Source organism: Stegostoma tigrinum, chromosome 31 (assembly GCF_030684315.1).
Source record: "Stegostoma tigrinum isolate sSteTig4 chromosome 31, sSteTig4.hap1, whole genome shotgun sequence".
NCBI lineage: Eukaryota > Metazoa > Chordata > Chondrichthyes > Orectolobiformes > Stegostomatidae > Stegostoma > Stegostoma tigrinum.
In genome coordinates, this window is record NC_081384.1 from 11334736 (window position 1) to 11359806 (window position 25071).

Genomic DNA, 25071 nt, shown 5'->3' on the forward strand with positions numbered 1-25071 from the left:
TGTTCTACAGAGCTGATCAGGAACTATTTTAATGGCCTTTGCAATGGAGTGACATGGTACCAAAAACAATAGAGACTTAAAACCTTCAGTCCAAATGCTAACAATGATAAGCATTAAACAAACAAACAATTTGCTGTGCATCTTTCTGTCTCTCCCATGAGGCTAAAAAGCTGTGAGATATTTACACAGCAAAATCAGGAACAATTTGTTCCCTGGAGGAAGGGCTGCCATTCCAGAAGATAAACACAATAATGGCTCTACACACCTTTCCTCTCTCTTGGGCCAAGCAGATAAACAAGTTCACGCTGTTCTAAATGCCTGGGGATTTACCAAGGAGATTAGGCCATTCAAAGTTAACAGTGCATTTCTCAAGCCTTCCATTCTAACCAGACAGTTTCCATTCAATGATGCAAAAAGCTCGCTAAAAGCAAATTTGTGTTTTTTAAACCAACATTAAAAGATATTTGGTTTCAAGGCCTGTTCGATTGTGCACGATGCTGTTCGTGGACAGGACTGAAAGAGTGCAGCCATAATGGGAAATCTTTCAATCTTCCCCAAGAAATAGGCCTGAGGCATTCCGGAAACTTTTCAAATCAATGGTGTCATTCTACAAATAAGAAAAGGCAAAGCTTAGGCAGGGGCTTGGAATAATTTTCTTGCTGCACCTGTGACAGAATCATTACTTTTAATTCTAAACACTGCTGGAACTGGTTTGCAGCTCTTACAAAGTTTTGCAATAGCCATCGGTCCTCCACAGCTGACAAGGCTCTAACAATACCAGAACCATTGGGCAAGCTTCCTATCAATTGTAAAGCAACATGGCAAAATGCCAGAATATCGCAGAGAAGCATAAACAGAATCGAAAGTCTCACGCCTGGGACTTGGAAATGTAGGACAGAACTTTTCATTAAATCGGGATATTTTTTCCAATTAATAGAATCAAATCCATTGCTCAAAAACATGATTCTACCACTCTTCCCCTCAAGAGTAACACACAATGGGCCAGTAATTAAAAATTATCTCAAGATGTGCTTACATTAGAAAATGAAGTTTGCTGCAAAATAGCTTGCCTTCACAGCTATGCAAAAGACTCTAGATTTACCCTTGAAACTTGCTTTTCTCACAGTTCTTCGCTGTATAATTGTTAAGCCCCTCAACTACTGTAACCCTGAGCAGTACATGTATTCTCAACTTCTGAAATATGTACAGAAAATACTGGAAACATTCATTATAATAGATCCCAATATTAACAAAAGGTCATCAACCTGAAATGTTAAATCTGTTTCTTTTTCCACAGAAGTAATCTAGTTTTGCTATGTTCTCTCCTTCTCATGAGCAATGGCCATTCTCATTTAAAGAACTTCACATACTGTGTGACTTGCTGCACATCTGCACGCACATCCAATATTTTCGGCTTTCATTTCAGAGAATTGTATACGCATTTGAAGGGGAGTATTTGAATGAATATTGGAAACGTGCTGAGGAGTTGAACTGGCAAGAAACTTCTTCCAAAGAACTGATAAGAGAACCATGGGCCATGTGGTCACTTTCAATCTGCAAGCAAACATTATTAACTAAATGAGAGAGATCAATGCAGTTTGTGAAAAAAGATCCCTTATAATTAGGAGGTACAGAGCATGAAGGTGAAAGGCCATTGCTCTGGTCATAAATCTGTAAACTGAGCCAAATGGTGAAAGATAGGTGTCACATACAAAACACTTTCGGATGATATGCAGGGATTTTGGCAGAAAATCGTCTTAATCAGAAAATCTCATGCAAATGCTTGGTCCAAGATTAATGTTGGTGAGTGAGAAATTGACTCACATTATGGCACTGAAGACATAAATTACTGATCCCAGCATCTTGCGCATGGAGGGATCACACACGATTTTGTGGTCAACAAGACAACAATCAGAAACCGAAACTAACAAGCACCCTCTTGCACATCTAACATCTGGTCACAGGCTACACGGGTGGTTATCTAGAAGCAGGTTTTATCATCCTCACTCGTTATTGTCTTTTGTCTTTGATAGAATCACTCTTTTAAATACTAGAGGATGACAGCCGCCCATTTATCCTGTGCGTGACATGGAAAGACTGGAAGGCACAGAGAAAATTAAACAGCATACCAAGGCAACAATACTTAGGCAGTTCTCCTATAAGGCAATAGCAGCGTGACCTTGCGTGGCCTCGCACAATTGAAAATCACCATATAAAATTGCATTACAGGGAAATCATTATACCTGCACAGCAGAAAATTTGTGTTATCCAAACAGTGTCCACTATTAATCAACGTGAATTCATGTGTTATAGCAGAAATACCTGTGCTATGGAAACTTTACCCACACTGAAGAAATTACTCTGCCAACTACAACAGAGTGGATGGCTCTCAGCAAAGTTCACTGACTACTGTCTCTGGAGACACCAAATGATCCGTAATCCTTGCAGATGTAGCCCATATCTCTCAGGATCCGATGTGTTTAACAACTCTCAGAATAAGATGATGATTCACCTCAAATATTACATGGTTTTCTGTACATATCAAACGACAATGCATATATTCCACCTGCACTGACGATATTTTGAATCAACCTGTCAGATATGTTATGACACACCTCTGAAACAGGTGGGACGAACCTGGGCCTCCTGGCACCTGCAACACAAGAACCCTTTAAATTTACTCCTTGCCAACACCTGGAATTGAACCAAGGATGCTCAGATTTCCAGTCTGAGACTTGTCCAATGGAGCTGGTTCGGCTGCACCCAAAGTACAAGCCCCGAAGTGAGTATCATACTCTGAGACCAACATGTCATTGATCCACCTTCGCTGAGGTATTTGCTAATCAACCTGTTCAGAGATCTTATTACACACTTCCAGAGGAGGTGTGACTTGAACCTGGATCTCCTGATACAGAGACAGGGACATTACTACTTCTCCACTTTCACTGAAATTGACATGGTAGAAGAAAAACAGATGCAGCCCAGACAGACTTTGGAATAGTCACATTAACTGCTCTAATAACAAACCATATATAATCCCATATTCAATCTCTAGTTTGTGCCAAGTTAGCTGATCAACAACTGGTAAGGGCCATTCCTCCTGTCTGGTCACTATTCAGTGAACCCATTTTAAGTGTGAGATAGGTAAGAAATCAGGTGAGATGATTGATATTACCTGTAATGCCTTTCTTTCTCCATACTAGTCAAATGGTCTCACAGCAGCTTTAAATCTTATACATGAAGTGAGGCCACTTGAGAAAAGACAAACCAGATGAGGATGGTATCAGCTTGAACTATGCCAAATGTTCGCAAATGAAACAGTGTGTTGACTGTCAAATTTTTGCAAATTAAACACTCATTATGCCTGCCATTAAATGTTTTCAAAAAAGCATGCAGTTCTCCAAAACCTTTCGATTACTAGGAATAACTGAAGCCAAATGTATAAATGGGCTTAAGTGACATGGCAGAAGGTTATGCTGAAAGAGTTAGACAGACATCGGAAATCATAAGAATTAGCTGCCTCTCATACTGGAGCATAAATGTTCATATGGACCTGTCAAATGGCCCATCAATACTTTTCAGCAACCTGTTCTGACATACATTCATGGCAGGTGGGACTTGAACCAGGGCCTCCTGGCTCAGACGTAGGGACACTACCATGTGTCACAAGAGCCCACTCTTAACCAACAGGTTCCGACACGTTATGATGTACGTTATGAGCAAGTGAGATTTGAACCCAGATCTTCTGACCCCAAGGCAGTACCAGCCAAACAAGGCCCCTTTCAAATTACATTAAGCAGAGGTTCACCTGCACATCTGCCAATGTGGTATACTGCACCCACTGTACCCGGAGTGGCTTCCTCTACATTGGGGAAACCAAGCGGAGGCTTGGGGACCGCTTTGCAGAACACCTCCGCTTGGTTCGCAATAAGCAACTGCACCTCCCAGTCACAAAACATTTCCACTCCCCCTCCCATTCTTTAGATGACATGTCCATCATGGGCCTCCTGCACTGCCACAATGATGCCACCCGAAGGTTGCAGGAACAGCAACTCATATTCCGCTTGGGAACCCTGCAGCCCAATGGTATCAATGTGGACTTCACCAGCTTCAAAATCTCCCCTTCCCCCACCGCATCCCAAAACCAGCCCAGTTCGTCCCCTCCCCCCACTGCACCACACAACCAGCCCAGCTCTTCCGCTCCACCCACTGCGTCCCAAAACCAGTCCAACTTGTCTCTGCCTCCCTAACCGGTTCTTCCTCTCACCCATCCCTTCCTCCCACCCCAAGCCGCACCTCCATTTCCTACCTACTAACCTCATCCCACCTCCTTGACCTGTCCGTCTTCCCTGGACTGACCTATCCCCTCCCTACCTCCCCACCTATACTCTCCTCTCCACCTATCTTCTTTTCTCTCCATCTTCGGTCCGCCTCCCCCTCTCTCCCTATTTATTCCAGTTCCCTCCCCCCATCCCCCTCTCTGATGAAGGGTCTAGGCCCGAAACGTCAGCTTTTGTGCTCCTGAGATGCTGCTGGGCCTGCTGTGTTCATCCAGCCTCACATTTCATTATCTTGAATTCAGACAATATTGCTCCTTTGAGGCTAACTTGTCATAATAACTCGGCTTATGCAATCAATTACTAACTTACAAGAGTTTTGTTCAAATAAACGTTTTGCTATCTTGCTGCTAAAATTTATTTGCAAACAGAAAATACATTGATGAAAATATATTATGAAGTGAGCTCAGTGACTATAATTATTTCGTTCCTATTTCCTGGGTACAATTCACTATATGTTCCTGGAACCTCAGTCAAAGAGCCTTTCTTCAAACATGAACTCAAAAGGTAACCTCCCATCACCATTTACTCCACTAGCAGTACCAATAAAACAGATTAACTGATCACTTTACATAGGATCCACATTCCAATTTAAACATCAAATCTCATTACAGAACAGGGGATCGATCCTATTGTGCACTAACTAACTGTTGCCTTTTTGAGCACAGCAATAGTTATTACAATGCAGCAAGTACGTCATTGGTAATGAAGTTCTTCTGGACAACCAGAAGACAGAATAGTGCTGTCAAACTGAGATTTGTGGAGACTTTCTGAGGCCTGTGACACAGGGCTGGCCACCATGCGCAGGCATAATTTTAGTGAGCAGTAGCCAGAGGTATGCTGCGTTTCCCTTGTTCTCTGCTGCCCCAATGTCCCTGCAGTGCTTTCTCCAGAATCCTACTTTCTCGTCATTTGCTTATCTCCTGTCTATTCTGTGCTCCAGCCAAGAACACAGATTGTGTTGTGAGAAGCAGGTACACTCATCTCACTGACAGCTCTAAGAAAATATCTGGTTCCCTAAATGCACTTACAAGTCTTTATGTGTGCACTGTCTATGATTATTATATAGTTTTATAACTCAAAGAGTTTCTTCAACAAAATTGATGGAGAATCAAACCTGGGAACACTCAGGTCTGAATAGGTCAACAACTTGATGAATGAATAGTTAGGTTACAAGCAATAGCTATTTATCAACAAAGTTTGTACCATGACTTAAAACTGAAATAACTGCTCTTGAATAATCATTTCCAAGTACTGGCTCAGCACAGTGTTGTGCACATTCCAACTGAATCATCAGATCTCATTCTCCTGCAGGCAGCAGCTGACAGTATTGTGATAAGGCAACAAACAGTGAAAAGGTGTTTCAGTTCTTCAGCTGTCACGTCAGTAACGAGTCATCATGATGGTTGAAAACAGATATTTGAAGTGAGCTGGGGTTCATCCAGACAGCAAGAAGATTACACTGCTGTGCAAATTCATAATCAAACCCTCAAACAACTATAAAAAGGTTTCATGCAGAAAAATCCTGACAGCAGTTTAGCCTATACATTCTGAAGTAGGGTCACTGGATCTGAAATATTAACTATGCTTTCTCTCCACAGATGCTGCCAGGCCTGCTGAGTTTACACAGCAATTTCTGATTTTGTTTGTGATTCTCAGCATCCTCAGCTTTTTTTTGATTCACCTATATATTCCCCAGACATGATTAGGTGTGATCATCAGACTGGTATGATTACAAAGTTCAGAAAGCTCACATCCAAATATTACGCAGAATGTTTCATCTGCTAACTTCATGGTCCTACACTGTAACAAGAACTACACTTCAGAAGTAACTATTTGGCTGTAAAGTGCTTCGGAACATCCTGAGGTCATGACAGGTACTAAAATAATGCAAGTTTTTCTTTCCTTTCAAGGTGCTCCAAGCACTACCAGTTAGACCTGAAACCTCTAAGTACTCCACTCTTATGTTACAGATGTATCTTTATGTTTAAACAGGCAACCCATAAGATTGATGCTTAAATGGATACACATAGCCTCTGTACCCCTTTTTTCACCATTTATATCATGTTCCTGACTCTATTACCAATCAAGAACCTCTTATTTGAAAATAAGTGAATGCTCAGACAGCACAGTCTGTGGCAGTGAACCACATATGTGTCACTGGCAATCTGACAACATAAAATATTTTTAGCCTAACATGCTGTGTCCAGACATAACCCACAATTGAAAAGACAGAAAAATTACAATGGGTGGAGGGCAGCACATTTGTTTTTCTAATATCCAAGTACTGTGAAATTTCACACACAAGCGATTGCAATTTTTCCTGAAAATCAGTTGCAAAATTCTCCCCTACCCTGCTACGTTTTAAAAAAATAGGATCAGAAGAATCAATGTCTGAATGTAACATCCTGGCACAAAGTTATGTAGCAGGAGTATACATCAGGAATTTGGAAGTGCTCCACCCATGATTTCCAACCATAATTTTAATAGAGATGGAGATCCTCAAGTAGGAGTTGGATTGAGTTCTTGATATACTCCTGCTACGTATTGCTCAGCATCGGTATTCCAAACATATACAGGTAGCCCTTACTTTTGCATTAAGCAAACAATTTTAACTTAAATCACATTGTCAGGAGGAAGGCCGGAATTCTTGGTGAGATTCAAAAACAGAATTTTTTTTCCATATTTTACAGATTCCTCTACTTCTAAAAATATAGCTAATCCCCTCAGATCATTTTGGGAAGCACTGAGTAACAGAAAGACAGAAAACCATGAAAATGGGTGCTCAGTAGGTGGTGTGCTAACAAGGCATGAAACTGAAAGCTTTAGCACAAAGTTTTCTGTGTAATTTCTCACTATCATTTGAACTTGCCAGGAGGTGCTAAAATAGACACCTTGTGGTTTCGAACTCAAGTGTTCATAATGAGCAGCATATCTGGGCTGTGTGCACCCAGTTCTACTGAAAGTGCAGAACATGTTGGCTGAAACACATCTTGTTTCAAGATGGTTCTGGAAGGACAGCACACAAAATATTCCTGGTTGTCATGCTAGAGGACTTTCTTGAGAAGACACAGAAGACCAGGATGCTCTATGATCCCAAGGAAAGGGAAGAGGGAAGGCCTCCGTTACCCTCTCCTCTATCCTTCACAACTACATTATCTGCTGCTACTTTCTGGTTTCATAACTTCCTCTCATTCTATTTGCAAGTCAAGAGAAGATATCTAAAGACAAGCACTCCTTTCTATTCTTGACTCCTATAAGGGTATCCACGGAGGGTGAGTAGTACAGCACTTATATCTTAAGATGAGATGCTCAGAAAATTTCCAGATTAAACGTCAACAGTGTTGAAGAAGTCATGACAAACTGTCCAGAATATCCGGACATGTTTCAAAAGTCTTCTTCAAACTTCTAGCAACAAGTGAACAGTGAAAGTTGAGAATGCCTTTAGGCAATGTTCGAAATCTTTAGCAATAGTATTTTTACTCTGATCTCGCTGGCCACTATAGGAGAGGATTTTAGTTTGAGTGTTAACCTTCAGAATTCCATGTAGCCTCATTAATGAATGCTAGCAGGAGCTTAATTAATGATCTAACAAGCAAATACTTCAATTCTTCTGCTATAACACTACCTTGTGCGAAATGTGGGATAAACCTGCGTTTCAGCTGAAGACTCCACGTTAGCCATCTTAGGGGCTCTCTAGGCCTGAAGTAACAAGATTGGACAGTGCATTGAGTATAGGAGTTCGGAGGTCATGTTGCGGCTGTACAGGACATTGGTTTGGCCACTTTTGGAATACTGTGTTCAATTCTGGTCTCTCTGCTGTAGGAAGGTTGTTGTGAAACTAGAAAGGGTTCAGAAAAGATTTACAGGGATATTGCCAGGGTTAAAGGGTTTAAATTATATGGAGAGGCTGAAAAGGCTGGGGCGTGATCCTCGAGAGGTTTATAAAATCATGGAAGGGTATGGATAGGATGAATAGCCAAAGTTTTTTCCTCAGGGTGGGGGAGTCCAAACTAGAGGGCAAAGGTTTAAGCCAAGAGGGTAAAGATTTAAAAGGGACTTAAGAGGCAACCTTTTCATGCAGAAGGTGGTGCTTGTATGGAATGAATTGCCAGAGGAAGTGGTGGAGGCTGGTATAAATACAACATTTAAAAGGCATCTGGACGGGTATATGAATAGGAAGGGTTGAGAGGGATATGGGCTAAATGCTGGCAAATGGGACTAGATTTATCTGTGAACGAGCTGTACTGAAGGGTCTGTTTCCGTGCTGTACGTCTCTACGACTCCAAATTATCTAGTGAACTTATGTTAGGATCAAACATTAAAGCTTGCTGATTTCAACAATAAGAGTTTCACTGTCAGTTATGGTACAAAAAGCAGTCATTTGTCTATAACAGCTCCGCATGGAGCCCTACGTCAGTCCCATGCCCCATTCTTTAACAGTTATTTAATGCAGAAGGCAGTATATGCCCAGGCCTGATAGGATTAATAGCTATTTAAGTTTGGAACAGAGCACTTATTTGAAATGAGTTGTCCATAAATTTCTTTACTCACTAGCTTTTATGAGGATTTTTTGTGTTTGAGTTGTTTGTCATGCAAAGCACCTATAATGAATCTCTCAATATATGTTATCTCTACAAATAGAACAACAGGGAATTTGATGATGCCATGCATTAGATCACCAACTGGTGTGCTCTATTACAGGATTGATGGGAGGCATTGTCAAGATCCACGTGACCATGGAACCCGAGTGACCCTCTTAGCAGGAAGGAGTAAAGAAATTGAGTGGATTAAGGTCCTGAAGCACTGTCATAGCTCCAAAGAGATCGGAGAGAAGAATAAAGAAAACTGAGGAACCTAATACTCCTATATATACATTCAGAATTTTAAAAATAAGTTTTGATTCAAAAGCAGGATTAAACAGCCGTATGTTCCGGCACTAATTTCCTTTAATTAGAGGGAAGTCAGACTTGAGATTGACTGCTGCATTTACAGTCAGTCAGATAACAACAGGCAAATTTCCTGTTCCTAATCATTCCACAGTGGGCCCCTACTAGAATGGCACATGTGGTTGTTGGCGAGAGCAGGTTCAGGTTCAGTTGCAGTCCTTTTCATAACTGAATAATCTGTCAGTGCTTAACTGTGCAAACTCACAGGTTAAAAGTGGCTAAACTGCTACAAAGCTGGCAGACCCTAGGGAGTAGTGAGCAAAAATCTTCATGAAAGGAGGCCAAAAATTATGTAATGGTGGGTGGGACAAGAGACACTGCAGTCTGAATCCATAAACTGTCGGAACAACTCATAGGCAAGTTTTAGGCGAAGCTCTAATGAAGATATCAGCAATGTTACAGGAGTTTATTCCCATTAATTGATTGGATAAGAGTGCAAGTGTGTCAAACCTACACCAATGACAAGTGTGAGGTGACTGAAAGATTACTTGTGTCACAATTTCTGGGTTTTTTTATTTTAGAAAAGCAAATCACCAATGCTGAGACTTGACTGAAGTCTAAAACTAATAGCACGGTAAAGCATTACTTTGTCATCTTGGAAAAGGAAGTAACAATTAGGTTCTCAAATACAAGGAGCTACGAAGGACAAGCCATCAGGGGAAAACCAAAGGGGAACCTTGTCCCTTGGCCTATAAGGAATCACTGCAGAAACAGGAGAGACATTAATGTAATTGTGCTAGCTCTGCAACCTGAGCTGACAGACGTTCTGTAGCTCTTAATGATACCTTTAATTTTCATCAGCATTGAGGAAGACAAGTGGGACCCTGGAGGGGTCTCATTTTACTGTAAGCTGCTTGTCATATTACAATACAGCATCATAGTGAACTGAACATTAAAGTTCTGTGAGACAATGCACTCTCTTTTATTTGAGGCATTTTTCATGTAATTCTAATGGAACAGCAGGGGTAACAAACGAGCACAGGGTCTATCAACAATAAAAAAAGTGAATATAGAATGAACTCCTTATTCAGATCAACGACACCAGTATGCATTTAGATTTCTGTGTTATTAAAAAAACTCTGCCTCACATAATGTTCTAACTCACTGTGCAATTATGGCTCAGTTATTTGTAATCCTTTAATTGAACGGTATTTTTCAAATGCTTTACAGAACTGTTGCTGTTTCACATGTTTTGTGTTAATTGAATGCAGGGGACACCCAGTAGGTGGTCATAATTTTAGTGAACACATTTCATTTCTGTTTTGGAGTAAGTTGCAATCGACTGATGCCTCAGTAGATAAACATACTGCAAAGTTTAATACTGGGCTACACAGACCTTGAGGATCTAGGCTTGATTCTTCACCTGGGTACAATAAACTTATGGTTGTGGAAGCAGTACAGTTGGATGTGGCTTCTCTCCGCTATGAAGAGTGGGAAATAATTAACTGGGTTTTCTCTTCGAATCATTATCAAAAACAATGGTGGATATCAAGCAGAAACAGTATAAGCAGAGGTCTTCTGATTTGCTTATTGTTCGTTTTAATTTGCATACTAGAAGACCTTGCATGGAAATAAGTTGGGATGTCATGTTGCGGCTGTACAGGACATTGGTGAGGTCATTTTTAAGAGTACTATGTTCAATTCTGGTCACCCTTCAATAGGAAAACTTGAGTCTATTGTTAAACTTGAGAGGGTACAGAAAAGAATGTTGCTGGAACTGGAGGGTTTGAGTTATCAGGACCAGGGTGAATAGGCTGGAGCCTTTTTCCCCTGGAGCATTGAAGGCTGAGTGGTGACTTTATTGAAGTTTATAAAATCCAAGGCATGGATAGGGTGAATAACGAAGGTCTTTTTCATAACAAAGAGTCCAAAACGAGAGGGCACAGGGTTAAGATGAGAGGGGAGACATTTAAAAGGGGCCTGAGGGACAACATTTTCACACTGAGAATGGTGCACGTATTGAACACGCTGCCAGAGGAAGTGGTGGAGGCAGACACAATTATAACATTTGAATGGATATATGAATGGGAAGGGTGTACAGGGATATGGGCCAACTGCTGGCAAATGGCACAAGGTCAGACTGGGATATCTGGTCAGCCTGGGTGATCTGGATTGAAGGGTCTATTTGCATGCTGTATGACTATGACTGTAAGTTGGCAGAAGGTTGAAGTACTTTTGGTACGGTACTCCAATGAGTTGCAATGATCAGGGAGGGCAAAAATGCATTCGCAGTTACTTGATTTGTTCCAGACGGTTTCATTTTGGTCATTCATTTATTTAGTCATGGCAGTTATTGAGCTTTTTCCATGGAATATGGATAGTACACATAAGTGAAATGATCCTCTTGAACCCCAATGCTAATGCTACTGTATCATGTTCAGATTGATCATTTAATTTTTTTTGTAATAGAGCATGCCAGCTATGAAGACCTGCAAATACCTGGAAGAAAATGCTACATAAAAGAAATATTCATACGTACATTATGGTCAACTGAAAAGGTGAAGTAAGGAGCACTGGACAAGCCTTTAAACAATCGTAAAATGAAATTTTAAAAACAAAACTAGTCTTCCTAGGAGACAGCTTGAGGTGAGAACAAGGAGGATGTCTGTTTTCATGTTGACACTGAAAAAAGTATATTGCTACCTCTACAAATTTTTACCCATACTGAATTAACGAGCAGAGGGAGATACATTTATTAACAAATGAATTTACGTAGAATGAACAAATATGGTAAAAAAGCAATGGGATCTCTTCTTCCCAACATGCGTTCCTACGTTATCCAAATTGCTATACTCACAGGATTACACACATGCATTCAACACCATCTCTGAAAAATTGTTTGGGAACTTGAAAACTTTGATAACATAGGTGCAGGCCTTTCAACCTTCCAAGCCTGTTTTGCTATTCAATTAGATCAAAGCCAATCTGTTAGCTAATTATATTTACCTGTCTTAATAGACCTTAATACTCTTACATGGCAATCAACTTAAAAAGTTTTGTAATTTTCAATTGGCCTTACTATGGAGAGTTTTATATTTTTATTGCTCTTCAAGGCAGCACAGTTTAGGGGTAAGAGTCTATTTCTGTGAGGTCCTTATTGTCTTCAGTTTGGCGGCAAGCGCCACAATCAGTAGGTAATTCTTTTGCCAGCACAAATTTGGTTTAAAACAAGCAGCACACTCATCAATCATATTTATATTTATATGTGTCCAAATCTTCATATCTTTTCTAGCGAATGCAATAATCCCATTCAATATAAAAAGCTTTATCCAGATGAAAATGATCAGAAACAAATAAAAACTGCATTCTGAAAGAGAATCACAAAATTCACAAATTATCCCAAGTTAGGATTAAATAGGAGTGCTGCCTCTTTGTACTTGTTGACAGAGAACTAAAGGCATTAATTTCAAACAGGAGGTAACTCCCTTGGCCTGTCCAGTATTCATCAAATAATTACATTTCGTGCAGCCAGTATTGGCAGTCTTTGCTTTGATAGCAACTCTGTAAACATTTTTGCTTCCAGAACTATTGAGACCCACAAGGAAGAAATGAGATTTTTTTCCCCTGTTGCACCTGGATAAAGGCTTAAATACTGTCTCTGGGGGCTTTTTTTAGGTACAAACAGACTGGGTACAAAGCCCACTCATCCATAATCAATGCAGTTTTATCTTCACTATTACGCCTGGACCTTCCTGAATGTAACTCAATACCACTGCAGCATGGCTTATTAGAGAGCAGCTTCTTTCAGTAATTATGTTATATAAATGCAACGGAGGAAAGCCTCTAGTTTGTCTGCTTCTCTTAGGGCCCCAAAAGAAAATGAGAAGACTGCAATCTCCCTGTGCTACCTACTGGGCTGATGAAATATCTCAAGGTAAACAAACAAACAGAGCACACTCCATTCCCATTGAAATGAACATCAAACAGGGCTCATTAGAATCAATTCTTGTCTGTTACAGATCCTGGATACAAGCTTTAACTAATCCAATAAACAACTCAGGTCAAACATCAATAGCAGAAGTGTAGAACTTCAGTGTTTTTGTAGAAGTCCTCCATTCTTAAACTGAAGATTTCACTAGCCTTAAAGTTTTGTCAATGACTTCAGTCTTAAGTATGCTAAATCTGATTAAAACACTACGAACTGCAAGTCTGCATTCACTTATAGGGGTAAAAAAAATTGAGATACTTACTGACCAAAGGTAAACCCAATAAGACAACCGGAAATATAAAACACAGTTTTCACATTAACTCTGTACAGTATTAATGCACATGGTTCCCAACGTATGGGACTCAGTAAGCAAAATCTCAAAGTTCCAGTCAGCCAGTTTAGGCATATTCAGGAAGTTACCACTGCTGCACAAGACTTGTAGATTGGTAGCTAGCAGTGGTAACATAGCAGAAGACCACCATAGCAGCAATTCAACGAATTAGTTTGGAATCAATTTACCAAATTGCTCAAGATTAGGAGGACATTCCCTCTAAAGAGGCATCCCTAAACCAAATACATGGTTAAATTGCTTCAAATATGGAACAATGTAAAAACGAATGATTCCTTATGGAAGGGCATAAAGCCATGTTGCAACAGAGGCATTACGTCAATTCAAAAACTTCATAAAAATCTCAAATTTCCTTTTTCAACGCAACCAACTAATTAATGATAAAACACAGATCTGAAACAGAAACAATGGTGGGTTACTTACTGGCAGGTGAAGGGGTACTGTAGCCACTGACTGGAAGCTGATGCTGCAATCCATTAATGGATGGTGGTGAAAGGCCTCCCAGGACCGGTGGGAAGAAGAATGGGTAATGGGGCACTGGGTAACCGTTTACATGTCCGTTACCTGGAGGTGTGCACGAACTGCTGTTTGTTGACATGGTGGAGCAAGATGTGTACAGGATAGTCCTCACGTGTGCACTATAAAGCTGATCATATGGGAAAAATGTCAAGAAAATTCAAGGCAATGACAGCCTTGTGGGCAGAACTGACTTTAGAAACAAGTAGGATGCATGCAAAAAAATTACTGTTCTCCTTAAAGTAAAATTTAAAAGACGGTTTGTATTCCTTATGGATGGTCAGTCTGATATTCAGCCATTGGTTCCACATGAATCTTTCCAAAATCTATCCTAATGTACATTGCAGATGAGATGAAATCTTGCAGAAAAAACACTTCACGTTCTGAGAGATTCCTTGAGTAGGCGTTCTTCTCTTCTAAATCTGGACCGGACTGGGTGTGCTTACACTGGAAAAGAACAAAATTGTAAGAGCAGAGGAAAATGCATTGAGTAACAGTAAATAACCACAGCTTTAAAACCAAATCTTACAGTAGAAAAGGCAAGCAGAAGCATCTGGGTCCTCCCCAGAAAACAAGGTGGGGGAGAGAATGTCAAAGGGGCGGGAAGGAGGATAAAAGACAGCCCTTGTACGTGTGTGGGCTTTGTAGAACTGTATTACAGTGTTTAAAATAATTACTCCTCTTGTCCTGAAACATCTAATTCAAAAACACACCAGACTTAGCATATGCAAATTAAAATGTGAAAAAATTGAAAGGAGCTTCTTAAGAATACTGGAGTTTGATTTGAATTTCTGCGAGCTCCCCTCCTTTCCCTTCCCCCTTCAACCGACTGACAAACACTGTCCTCTACATGCTACTGGAAAGAACCTCAAAGCAATGGCCACAGCATTTCCAGGCGTATGGAACATATATATTGGCTACTTCTGCTCCCAAAAGCAAAACAAATGATATAATCAGGTCAAAATCTGATTATAATTTTAAGATTATAAAATATGCTATACATCCCCTTGTTCAAAGAACTCTCTTTGCAAGATAAACAGACTACCAACCCACACATTTCATGCAGCCTCTAAGTCTAATGATGAAGTTCTGAGCTTTAAGTCTGTTTTGCTGGCTGCACAGAACTCGATGTTACAACTGAGTAACTACCAGCCACTGAGCAAACCAATATTTTCTGTCTTGCAGGAGTTCCTCTTTCTTTTCAGCTGCTCACACACCCAAGTGACAGGATAACCACAATGGTCTACAATGCTAAGGCTAACTCTCCTACTCAACACTGACCAGCATTGCCAGAACCTGTGGCAAAGTTGCACCAAAACTGCTCTATTGGAGAGATGCGTAATCACCTAACGTCTACTGTAAACAGCCTTTTCTTGCTAGGCAGTCATAGAATCAAACAGCGACGAATTATAACACGATGGAACTGGCTAGCACATAACAAGGCTATTTGGTCCATCATGTTCTGGTTAGCTCTTTAAGGAAAAATTGATTTGTTTTATTACTCAATTCTTTGATAGCCTGCAGTATTTTTCCCTTGAAGTATTTCCTAAATGACCTTGTCAAAGCTACTAATTATTCTGCTTTGTTTGAGGCAGAACATTCTGGATTATCATAACTTACAGTATGGGTGAAAAAAAATCATCTAATTCCACCTGTGGCTCTTGAATCGATGTCCTCTGGTAACTGAACTTCCTGCACAAGTAAACAGTTTTGTCCTTTTACTTTACCAAACTCCTCATAATCGTAAATACCTCCATAAAACCATCCCTTAATCATGATTGCCTTACAGTGCAGAAGTATCAGCCCTTCTGTTCAAGCTGTCCTTCCTTCTCCTCCAGTTAAACAATAATAAACAACATTCAAGTTTTTGAAACGTCTCAGGTGTTTTTTCTCTTTCAGGTTAGTAGCAGAGAGGTCCACGATAATAAATAAGTAGAAGATAGGCTTTCCGCCCATGGCAAATTGTGCTACTACCAGACACTGTTCCCTTCATGGTATTGAGGGGTATGCTGGTAAATAAGCCTTTAGAATTTTTGTTATTTTTACAACCACGAACTGTGCAGTGATGTTTTGAAATAATAAGCATCAACTGCCTCAAGTCCAACAGTGATGCCTTTACCTATTTTGGACTTTTCAAGAACGCTGAAATAAAAATAGGAATTGTTGGAAATACTTTAAAAAAAACACTGAGGCAGTGCCTATGGAGATAAATACTTAATGTTTCAGGTCGATGACCCTCCATCAGAACCAATATCCTTCATTATTTCAGGGCAATGACCCTGATAACTCACTTTCACTCCACAGATGCTGCCTGACCTACTGAGTATTCCCTGCACTTCATGTTTTTATTTTAGATTCCCCGTACCTGCGGTATTTTTAATTTTGCTTTTTCAAGGATGCTACTTCACCGGAGTGGATTTTGTGGTCAGTGGAGAAGCAAAGACACTCATTGCTAACTTAAAAAAAAAAGCCGTCCACAAGGATCTGGCAACCTCTGTGGCAGGAATTTCCCCTTTTCCTAACTCAGATTAAATCCGGCATCAGATCAAAGACAGGTCCTGCAACAGCTACAACACTGGCAATAGCTTTCTTCGGTTAGTGATGGTTATTTAGCAGTAACTTTGAAGCAATTAAATGTCAAGTACACCTCATTCAATATGGTGTAACTTATTCAAGCATTTTCGAAGCATGCAAATAGTACTAGAGAGACCTTTTTTGTCAAAGCATGCTTGCAATGGAGATTACAATCTGTGGCAACCTTTGCAGTGTACCATGTAGAGAAGCACTGACACCAATCTCTGCACCTCCACATTATTCTGTATGCGCACAAACTCTCAAATTGCTGTCAGTTTTAATAAGGTAATGATCGTGAACACTTAATAGTTTTGTCATCATGACCACAGCTAAATCTGGATCATTGGTTACAAATACAATCACAAAAAAGGTACATGAATCATGATTGTTCCATTCACTGGAAAAGTGTAATACACAACACACTTTGACAAGTTCATTTTAGAATACATTATTTCATTACATAGCAACTTGTCACCACAAACATATCTTTACATATGTCCTGGTGTATTTATGTCAGAAGGAAATGGCAATTTTCTGATGTAAGTACAGTGGAGGAAATGGAAAACAGTCAGACACCTCAGGTAAGTTTAGTGCTGCCTTTCTGATTTGTTTGGATTCTGGGAAAGCATTCTCAGCTTAACAATTTGGTTTGTGGATCTGTTCACTTTTATGCTGGTAAAACTGTCATCAATGCTTTTGTTACTGCCTGGCCAGTCACTAACCTTCCACAACTATGGGCTCTTCCAGAATTCTGCTGCACTGTACCTTCACTCACACCAGGGCTGGTTCACATATCATCTCATGTTTGTTGATTCACATTGCTCCCGGTCTGTCAAAGTTGCAATTTGTAAAACAGATTTACAAATCCTATGCCTCCTCCGCATTATGACCTAACCCATTCGTACCTCTTTAAATTTCCTTCTCCTAATTTATTCACTTCATACAGTGACAAAACGTAGGGCCTAAACTTTGGAATTCCCGTCCTAAACTTGCACACCTCTCTATCCTTCTTTAAGATGATTCTTAAAACTTATTGCTTGACCAAGCTCAAGTTTTTAAATCATCTAACACTGTAATATGCATGGATGTCAAATGTTATGAAGCACCTTAAGACACTTTGCTATAATAAGGGTACTGTGTAGAAACAAAAAGTTGCTGTTGCTTCTAAATCAAAGGAGTCAAATCCAACTCTTCATGTTGCTCCAAATGGTTTACTAAGTGGATTTGAAGGCCATTGTAAGGGGCACTTTACAAATGAATTAGGAATTCAAGACAGAATTTCATGCAGTTGGACCACAGGCAGGTGCCTCCGCACCATGCGCTATCACATTCAGTTTGAGTCCAGCTGGCCCACTCTGAAGGTAATTCTCCAGAGAATGTGATAAGGCAGTCTTCAGTCAGTTTGCTTGCTAGGAGGTGGTAAATTACTTGCCACCAGTGCAATGCTGCACTTCAGTCTCTATCTACAGACTGTCATCAATTATTTCTCACGGACTGAATGAAAATCTGTAACTCACCGGAAACCAAGAGAGGGGTGCTTTGAAAGAAAAATACTTCCAGCTCTTTACCTTGTACGAATTTATGCAATTTCTCCACGAATTAAAGTAATTACTTCATCTAAAAACACTTTACAAACAGCCCACAAATTTCTGAACCAATTGGCAATAAAGTCCATACTCGAATATGGAACTTATATACTGAACTTTATCACTAGTCCATATTCATACATGGAGTATTTGTAAAGCAAATTAATTCAAACTTAACCCATTACAGATTGTCTCTGGCATTAGCTTCATTAGATGGACTGTGTGGTTGATTTACTGTAATGTTGTTTTATCATCAGGCTTTTAACATACTACCCCTGAGCGTAACATTTCTGCAAGCATTTGGTTTAATGAACAATTACGATGATAAAACTATACGTTGGGAATATTTTACTGATGAACAAGGTTAGCTGAAATTGACGTCCCTCCCTTCCTTGGATTTTCAATTTTACTCCACAGAACAATTATTAAGATGGGGGAAAACAGCCAGGTTTTTGATTATTGTTGGAAATTTTGTGCTCAATCATGGAAAGGCCACGTACAGAGAATGGGAGAGGATCGACCTCAGCCTGAAGCACCCTAAGATTGAATAACCAGTCATAACTGCAACTAAGGTCACAGAAAAACATCAGTGACTCAAAGCGCTGAATAGCAGCCAATGCCAGAACTAGCAGAAGGGAATGAAAGAAACCAAAATGATTTAAAAAAAATACCCCCAGCTCCAGTCCCTGGGCATGTTAATTTGGCTAGGGAGGAGACTAAACAAATGTCAGCTGCATATTTCCATCTACGTGTAAGCTGATATGTGGCTTCTCAGAAAACAAATTAACTGCTCAGAATAAGTGTAATTTTAAGACTGAAAAATGAGTGATATCGGGCTTGCTACCTTTAAACACCTTTGTGATTTTCCTTTAGATTGAAGTCAATGGAAAGCAGAATTAGGTGTTCAATGAACAATCAATGTGATAGTACTTCTTATACTATGGTCAAAAGGGCATCATGGATTCATTTTCACATTGTATTTCAGTTGGCAAAGGATACAATGAGCTACAATTCTGAGACTTCAATAACCGTAAAACATAAAAAAAAGTGGTGGATGATGCATCACTCTTGGGACTTAAAGCATAGATGCAGAATACAGGAACAACTATCGAGCTTACAATTCTCTTAAGTTCTTGTGTCTCGAAATCTAATATCTCTTTGACTAAGCTTTTGGCCATTGTATTAATGTCTCCTCCTCTTGTTGAGTAACATTTTTGTTTTGTGAAGCAACTTGGGGCATTTTTACTTGTTGAGAAACATACATAAGTGTAAGCTGTTGCTACACACTGGCTGCTTAGGTGTGGTAGAGAAACATGATAGGAAACGAGAGAAATACATATAAAACTTTTTCCAAAGCTTGTCTCATCCCGTAGGTAGACAACTACATTTATTTTAAGGTTTCATTGGCTGACACCCAGGAGCACGCAGTGGAGCAACAACATTTCTGAAATAAAGAATGATAAAACCTCTTCAAATCCTTAAAATGAAATAAAAACTGCAAAAGTAAACAAGTGAAGAGACTAAAACTTTAAGTAGAACTTCTTAGTTTAGAAAATATCGGCTTCGTATTGCATGTGCATGCACATTTAAAGGAAACTGGAGGTGAGTATGTGCTGTCGAAATTCATCATCAGGTCTTTTAGTGTCAGCAGATATTCTATTATTTAAAAAAAACAAGTCCCCTTAAGCAAATTCTATCATTTAACATGAATGATTTTCAGAGCCTCGATCCATTCTTAGCATCAGGTTTTCTGACATAATGCTACTTAGACAAAATAATAGCCAGGTTGTTAAATGACACGTTACTGTTTTTGACATAATGGTTCTGTACCTTGCAATTAAAATTGGCAGAGTTAGTAATTTCCAAATTAAGAACTTAAAACTTGTCAACTGTTCATTTTCAAATCACTTTTCATTATGTAAACATTGTCACAAACTATGAAGTTCTTTATTTCTCTCCTGTCCTGAAAATAATTTTCATTTTTGGCAAATCACCAAATGTATTCAATTATTTTCAAGACTTCTTTATCTTAAAACAAATGTCTAAGCTCCATATGTTGCACAGATTTCACCATTCTATAATGTGCAGTGGAGCTGTGCTGTATCATCAGTTTCATCTCACTTAGAATACTCAAGCTCTTTCACAGCCCACACTGATGTAGATTTTACATACTTAACTAGAACTAAGGGACATTGTTTAAAAATAACATGTCTCACACTTAAGACAGAGATGAGAATGATCTTTCCTTTCAAACAGTTATGAGTCTTTGGAGAAGGGGTAATTGAATGCTTTTAAAGCAGAAGTAGATAAATTTTTGACTCACAAGTGAGTCAAAGGTTAACAGGGTAGAAAGCAATGCGGAGCTGAGGCTTCAAACAGATAGTTGACATTATTGATTTGCAGAGCAGTCAGATGGTCTATTCCTGCTTCTGATTTACATGTATTCTGGTGATGTAGAATGTATAACAGTAGTTGATGAGAACATGCCTAACTCACCACTGTATATCAGCCAATTAGCTGCTTACAACAGTTGGTCACTAATACCAGGCCGATTCCTGAAATGGCAGGACTGACGTATAAAGACAGGTTGAGTCGGTTACGATCATATTGTCTGGAATTCAGAAGAGTGAGGGAAATTGAATGGAAACCTATAAAATTCTAACAAAACTAGCCAGGGTAGATGCAGGAAGGATGATCCTGATGGTGGCGGAATCCAGTACGATGGGTCACAGTCTAAGGACATGGGGTAAACTATTTAGAACTAAGACGTGGAGAAATTTCTTCACCCAGGGAGTGGTGAGCCTGTGGAATTTGCTGTCACAGAAACTGTCAAGGCCAAAACATTGATAACAAAGTGTGGAGCTGGATGAACACAGCAGGCCAAGCAGCAGCTCAGGAGCACAAAAGCTGACGTTTTGGGCCTAGACCCTTCTTCAGAGAGGGGAATAGGGAGAGGGAACTGGAATAAATAGGGAGAGAGGGGGAGGCGGACCGAAGATGGAGAGAAAAGAAGATAGGTGGAGAGGAGAGTATAGGTGGGGAGGTAGGGAGGGGATACGTCAGTCCAGGGAAGATGGACAGGTCAAGGAGGTGGGATGACGTTAGTAGTTAGGAAATGGAGGTGCGGCTTGAGGCGGGAGGAAGAGATGGGTGAGAGGAAGAAGAGGTTAGGGAGGCAGAGACAGGCTGGGCTGGTTTTGGGGTGCAGTGGGGGGAGGGGATGAGCTGGGCTGGTTGTGTGATGCAGTGGGGGAAGGGGAGATTTTGAAGCTGGTGAAGTCCACATTGATACCATTGGGCTGCAGGGTTCCTCCACCAACCTCCGGATACAACGCATCATCCTCCGACACTTCCACCATCTACAATCCGACCCCACCACCCAAGACATTTTTCCATCCCCACCCTTGTCTGCTTTCCGGAGAGACCACTCTCTCTGTGACTCCCTTGTTCGCTCCACACTGCCCTCCAACCCCACCACACCTGGCACCTTCCCCTGCAACCGCAGGAAGTGCGACACTTGCCCCCACACCTCCTCCCTCACCCCTATCCCAGGCCCCAAGATGACTTTCCACATTAAGCAGAGGTTCACCTGCACATCTGCCAATGTGGTATACTGCATCCACTGTACCCGGAGTGGCTTCCTCTACATTGGGGAAACCAAGCGGAGGCTTGGGGACCGCTTTGCAGAACACCTCCGCTCGGTTCGCAATAAACAACTGCACCTCCCAGTCGTGAACCATTTTAACTCCCCCTCCCAGTCTTCAGACGACATGTCCATCATGGGCCTCCTGCAGTCCCACAAAAATGCCACCCGAAGGTTGCAGGAACAGCAACTCATATTCCGCTTGGGAACCCTGCAGCCCAATGGTATCAATGTGTACTTCACCAGCTTCAAAATCTCCCCTTCCCCCACTGCACCCCAAAGCAGCCCAGTTCGTCCCCTCCCCCCACTGCATCCCAAAACCAGCCCAGCTTGTCTCTGCCTCCCTAACCTGTTCTTCCTCTCACCCATCCCTTCCTCCCACCTCAAGTCGCACCTCCATTTCCTAACTACTAACCTCATCCCACCCCATTGACCTGTCCGTCTTCCATGGACTGACCTATCCCCTCCCTACCTCCCCACCTATACTCTTCTCTCCACCTATCTTCTTCTCTCTCCATCTTCGGTCCACCTCCCCCTCTCTCCCTATTTATTCCAGAACCCTCTCCCCATCCCCCTCTCTGATAAAGGGTCTAGGCCCGAAATGTCAGCTTTTGTGCTCCTGAGCTGCTGCTTGGCCTGCTGTTTTCATCCAAGCTCACATTTCATTATCTTGGATTCTACAGCATCTGCAGTTCTCATTATCTCTGATACAAGGCCAAAACATTGTATGGTTTCAAGAAGGACTTGGATACAGCATAGGGATAAAGGGATCACAGGTGATGGGGAAAAGCATGAACAGGTTATTAAATTGGACGCTCAGCCATGATCATAATGAATGATTGTGTAGGCTTGAAGGGGCACATTGCCTACTCTTGCTTCTAATTTTTATGTTCAAAGAACGATGATGCACAATTTACCTGATTCAGTTAAATGAGGCAATCCAAACATTTTGACAGTACTGCTGAAAGCAGCAGCCACACAAACACGTACTGACACCAAAGGCACCCAAATCCACTTTGTCTATAAACACAAAAATTTGACAGTCATCCGAATGCAGTATTTCAGTCCCAAACACAGATATTGTGTCTCAGAACTTTGATTAATTTAGATGTGGGGCATCCGGGGGGGGGGGGGGGGTTGGAGAAACAAAACAGATGGAAAGGATTGTATCAATGGATAGAAAATCCAACTGATTCCACTGTCATTATGCAACCTTCCCCACTCAGCTTTTCTTTACAGAATCTAGTAATTAATTATACATGCACTAATAGAGGTCTTCCGCAATACATAACATGTTATGAAATTGGAATTTCCTTGAAAACATTTTGTTCACCTTCCATTATTTTAGAGATAGTTTAGGCCTGACAGCAGATTTCAAAGAGCTACAATTGTCATTGACCTACTGAATGAAGGAGCCAACTTTGTAGCCTTAGCCGAGAGCCCCACAATACCTATAACAGTAAAGACATCAATTGAAAGGATATTACAGTCTTCACTGGCTTGGCAGTGCTCAGTCTCAAACCACAATAAGTGTGCCAAGAACTATTTGGTGAAACAAATTACGTCACTGTTATTAACATTTGTGGCCTTTATTCACAAGTTCCATACTCTTTCATTATTAGTTCCAAGTCTTTACTTTATCATCATCTCTGATCTGTCCCAGGGCAGCATACTTTAATTGTTCTCAGGATTTTATTGAACTACAATTTAGCAATTACTGTGGGCCAATAGCTGTCAAATTTCCTCAACTGAGAGGACCTGACACTGCAGCCAACTGACTGTTCCTAACTAAATTACTAGTATTGGAACAGTTGAATATTTGCAGAAGTCAGGTCACCACTTGGGCCCCTTCAGTTTATTAATAATATGGTTTAATCATATAACACTGTTACCTCACCGCTCCAGAAGACAAGGAGAGTACAGATGTACACAGGCAAATAAAATTTGGTACGCGCCACTGATTGGTCTGGGTCTCCATTAAATACCAATCAGGTGGATAACAGACCGAAACTTCATTAATTGAGTAATCCAAAAAAACCCAGCAGCAAGTACAGGATCCAGGAAATCCAACTCAAAGTGCAGTGCTTGATGACAGAGCGCGTCAGGACCAGATTCCAGACAGAAAGTCTTAAATATCAATGTTTTTGTTGGTCATCTGATTTCAACCAGTCCTCATCAAATCACACAAATACCAAAAATGTAACCTAGGATCATACCAGCCATATAATTCTTCTGCATGCCCACAAATCAGGAAGCACACCCATATTTTCAAAGAAAAACCACACAGACTGCAAGATTACACTGTGCATACTGCTATTTTTCCTATCAACTCTGTTTAACTTTCCCATTTCCCCTTTTTTGCCCGTTTTCTTTCCTCCTGTCAGTTTTTATAGGTTTTCATCTCTTGCTCCATCATTGGTGCCCTATTCTTCTCATGCTCTCACAAGACAGGAGTTTTTAATCTGAACCGTTGCAAGAATAACTGCAAGTAACTCCCGTCATAGTCACATGCCTCAGAATGTCTTTAGTGTGGGAGTTACATTATTCCAGGATTCAACTGTGTTACAAAATGCTTACATTAATAACCATCTTTTGAGATCAGTGAACATGCACAGTGTTAAAATTTATGCACACTGCCCATGTTTTGCTCACCATTGACACTAATGACAGGCAATCATGAGCAGTATGCCTGTGATTTTCTGACATATGCTGCAGGTTGGGCCAGACTCGGAATATTAGCACATGCATTTCATCATAATAAATACACCAAACAGCTCTGTGGCATAAAGGTTACCACACTGTTATATTGCAAAACAGAGCTAGGATTGTGGCTTCAAACAAGAAGTACTTCTCAACTATTTGGATAAGCATATGGACGTACATGGAATAGTGTAGGTTAGATGGGCTTCAGATCACTATGTCAGGTCGGCACAACATCGAGGGCCGAAGGGCCTGCACTGTGCTGTAATGTTCTATGTTCTATTTCCCAACCCTGGCTGGAGATAGGTTGCAATAGTGGGGGATTCAGTCATAGTAACCACATTAAATGTCAAAGGATGGTGGTTACCTGACATTTGTCTCTTACTGGGGATGGTCGTTACCTGGCATTTGAGTGGCTTGAATATTTCTTGCCATTTATTAGCCCAAGCCTAGATAATGTCCTGATCTTGTTATATTTGAATATGGACT

At 40.6% G+C, this 25071-nt stretch overlaps 1 protein-coding gene across 13 annotated transcripts in view; it reads right to left on the reverse strand.

Annotated features, from left to right (window-relative positions):
* The window catches only part of raraa (retinoic acid receptor, alpha a), a 530677-nt gene that overhangs the window by 182523 nt on the left and 323083 nt on the right, over positions 1 to 25071 (reverse strand). For 11 of the 13 annotated variants that reach the window (XM_059638906.1, XM_048560466.2, XM_048560465.2 and 8 more), the window contains one exon: positions 13987 to 14526. The exons of 1 other annotated variant lie outside the window; for it this stretch is intronic. In XM_059638906.1, the coding sequence (XP_059494889.1) occupies positions 13987 to 14161 (175 nt within the window). In that variant the 5' untranslated portion in view covers positions 14162 to 14526. Of the gene's footprint in view, positions 1 to 13986; positions 14527 to 25071 lie in introns of those variants that run through there. One more of the 13 variants, XM_048560476.2, reaches the window with a different exon arrangement.